At 38.9% G+C, this 3,638-nt stretch overlaps 1 protein-coding gene across 1 annotated transcript; it reads left to right on the forward strand.

Annotated features, from left to right (window-relative positions):
• Positions 1–895: 895 nt before the first annotated feature.
• On the forward strand, positions 896–2,652 carry LOC118790390 (erythroblast NAD(P)(+)--arginine ADP-ribosyltransferase-like). The gene is made up of 2 exons (XM_036547295.1): positions 896–904; positions 1,861–2,652. The coding sequence occupies exons 1-2, from the start codon at positions 896–898 to the stop codon at positions 2,596–2,598; spliced, it is 747 nt and encodes a 248-aa protein (XP_036403188.1). The 3' UTR covers positions 2,599–2,652.
• The last annotated feature ends 986 nt before the right edge of the window (positions 2,653–3,638 follow it).

Below are 3,638 nucleotides of genomic sequence, written 5' to 3' on the forward strand. Positions count from 1 at the left end.
GTCTAAGTGCAAAGGTAGTATTTAATATCGTGTAGCACTAGCTTATCCTATCTCAGTGTATGTCATCATATTTAAAATGGGCTTTTTATCAGTTAGTGTCCGCTCATATTCACATTATACTACTAACTCAATGTCTCAGTGCAGGGATCCTATTTTAACACCTTACGCTATGAAAATATAGTGTCTAAATACTACATTTCTATCTATATATATAAATGCAATAATAATATTTTCAGTAGTTTATTCTGTTGACTTTGTGTCAAACTACAAAGCTCATTTTTAATACCTTAAGTTGATCTGTGTACATGTAATGACTAGATTTTACTATTTCACTGCTGCTGCTACTGCTAACAATCTGTCTCAATACAGAAGTAATACTTTTTTTACTTGTATCATGTAATATAATCAATATATTACAACAAAATAAATTTTTGTGTCTTGTTTTTGGAAAGGAAAGCTATACATTTTGAATTGCGGCTTCCAAACTAATATTTTTTAGATACTTTGATGTCTCAGTGTCAGCTGTTCAACTGCTATGTTGTCAAATTTATGAATAATAACCTACATTTAACTTGTTACCTTAAAATACTTGTACAGCTACAATTGCCCTATTTGGATCCTTAGTACTCAACACATGGTCTGGGGTAAATAGGTAGCTTGTGGTCCAAAGCAGTTGTGTAATATTTCAATGTGAAACAGCTTTTTGTGACATGCCAGTTCTCTTGTACGTGCGTCCCTCTGTCATGTGGAGCAGGCATTTGATCATTTCTCATTTGCACCTCTAATAAATTCCTCATGATGTGATCCTATATGACACATGAGAAGAGTACACAGTAATGCAACCACATTTATCACAATTAAGCTGAAAGTAATCATCTGATGATGAGCAAACATAATGAAACTGGTAGGTTTGGAAATCATGAAAAACAACTAACAGCATAATACATGTCTACCCTATATATATATATATATATATGTGTGGTGTGTGTGTGTGTGTTTATGAATATTATAGGTTCTGCATTACACCATGGGCATAATCACGCAGGCGTTATCTGTGTGGACCATTCTGGCTTTGCTAGTGAGCGTGTGCACTGGAAGGACAGCCATAAAGGGTTTTAATGAGGTAAAGAGTACAGTACGGTGTGAGTATATTATACATATTCATGATGAACTTCCCCAGCTCAGTGTTGTGTTTGGGTATGATTGGGTGTTGTGTGAAGTGTATGGCAAAGCCCAAACCAACAAAGCCCCCAAAAAGTGGCACAAGGCAGACCCCCAGTCCAGTGGTAAAAGGTGAACTGAAATTGGGGATGTGTTCACAGGGCCATTTATGTCATCTGGGCTCCACAGCCAGAGCCATAGTAGTTGATTATACATCTCGTTTAGTTTATTTCTCAATGTGAAAATGATGGCATGGTGGCATTAGTCCAAATCAAGGCTTCACGGAACTGATGGAAAACAGATAGCTCCCAAAATCCCATCTTGGAAGTCCTCATGATATGAACAACATATGACTGACCAGTGGTGGTGGCCCGAAAAGAAACACTGTATACCAGCCATCAGGGTTGAATAAACTGTTCAACAAATGACTAAAAATCGTGCAAGCCCCTGCCAAATGTTGTCCTGGTCTCCCCATCCAGACTGTATTAACACTAGGCACCAGCATCTCCATGGCACTCAAAATTAGCTGCCAAGTTTTGTCATCCTCCTCATCCAGTGAGCAGTTCACCTTTTTACCTGGAGGAGAGACTGCCTCAAGCTGCATAATGATGCTGCAGCACATGGCAAATTAAATCCAAAACAAAAGTGTTTGCCTTTCCCAATCACCTTACTAACAATCTCCAACTCTCCTACTAACAGCCAAAGGCCACAACTCACTTACATTCCCTTCATAAGAGGACCATAGCGATTTTGGACATGGCTCCCAATTCTGTGGACGACTGTTACCAGAGCTGTACAGCGAAGATGTTCAGAGATGTCCGGGAGAAGTACCTAATAAATGAATTCACCATTCAGCCAGAGTTCAAGAACCTTTGGCTAAAAACTAAAAATAACTTGAAATATAAGCAAAAACCAATCTTTCTGATGGAAGAGCATTTGATTGCATTAAACATATATACACAAAATGAAATTTATGCAAAATTTAATGCAGCCACCCGCATTGGAGCAAGCAAATACAAAGGGGACTTTCCATACAAGTCACTGTATTTCCTTTTGTCCGATTCCATCCGTCGAATCAAAGAGTATGGTATCATAAATAATCAAGCCAATCGCTGTCTGACAACATACCGTGGAACCTCACTTCCATTTAAAGATGTGTCTGTTGGTGTAGAAGTCAGATTCGGATCTTTCACTTCCAGCTCTAAGAATGTAGAGGCGGCAAAAAAATTTGGAAAAACAACATGTTTTAAAATTGAGACCTGTTTGGGTGCTGAGATAAGTTCCTACTCTGTATATCCTGGAGAGGACGAGGTTCTTATCCCACCCTATGAAAAGTTTAAAGTTATTGACAAAAGTAAAAATAAAGGCTGTGATGTTGTCTACAGACTCAAAAGTACAGGAATGCAGTGCAATTTGCTGTGCTCTTTGTTCAAGTAAAATTTAGCTTGAAACTTCCAAACAAATCATTTGGAAAATAGTAACAGGTGAATCAGACATACATGCTAAGCTTCAGCTATAATGGAGCCTTTGACATGAATTCAAATGAATGTAGCATCTCTCCTATCAACATTCTTGGGCTTCATTCATCAGTCCTGTTGTAAGTTTGATTCTAAATGTGAGCATTTCCATGGAGCTTTGATTTTGCATATGATCAAAAGAGCTTCTTCTTCTTTATTAATCATGAGTATGACTTAGATACAGTTTCTATACAAACATCTTTGGTAGAGAACCTCTAAAGCAGCGTTGTCCACACCTCTCCTGGAGGGCCACTTGTCCTGCATGTTTTAGATCTCTCCCTGCTCCAACACAGCTGATTTAAATGATCAGTTTATTATTAGGCAGCTTCAGGAGTTCATAACGAGTTGATCATTTGAATCAGCTGTGTTGGAGCAGGGAGAGATCTAAAACATGCAGGACAAGTGGCCCTCCAGGAGAGGTTTGGACATTGCTGCTCTAAAGGTTTTGAGCCCCTATCACTTGTGGGAAAGATCAAGGATGACAAAAAAAATCTTTGAGACCAAACCTGGGATAATTCTGACTGTGGCAGATAATAGTAAAAAAGGAGGTAGATTTAGCAGCTAAGGAAATGGATTTTCAAACCAGGTGAAAAACACTGCTTGGTGAACATAACCATGGTTAACCACTTCTTGAACCTTAGAGCAGTGTTTCTCAACCCTCTCCTGGAGTACCCCCTGCCCTGCATGTTTTAGATCTCTCCCTGCTCCAACACAGCTGATTCAAATGATCAACTCGTTATGAACTCCTGAAGCTGCTGAATAACAAACTGATCATTTGAATCAGCTGTGTTGGAGCAGGGAGAGATCTAAAACATGCAGGACATGTGGCTCTCCAGGAGAGGGTTGGCCACCCCTGTCCTAGGGGATCTGAAATAATTAGGTTTGATAAGAGTAATTGAGCTGTTAACTGAACACTGCTGTTTGTTTGAATATGTGTTTAGTCTTGTATAAATTCTTTGT

The sequence above is a fragment of the Megalops cyprinoides genome, chromosome 15 (assembly GCF_013368585.1).
Source record: "Megalops cyprinoides isolate fMegCyp1 chromosome 15, fMegCyp1.pri, whole genome shotgun sequence".
Classification (NCBI taxonomy): Eukaryota; Metazoa; Chordata; class Actinopteri; order Elopiformes; family Megalopidae; genus Megalops; species Megalops cyprinoides.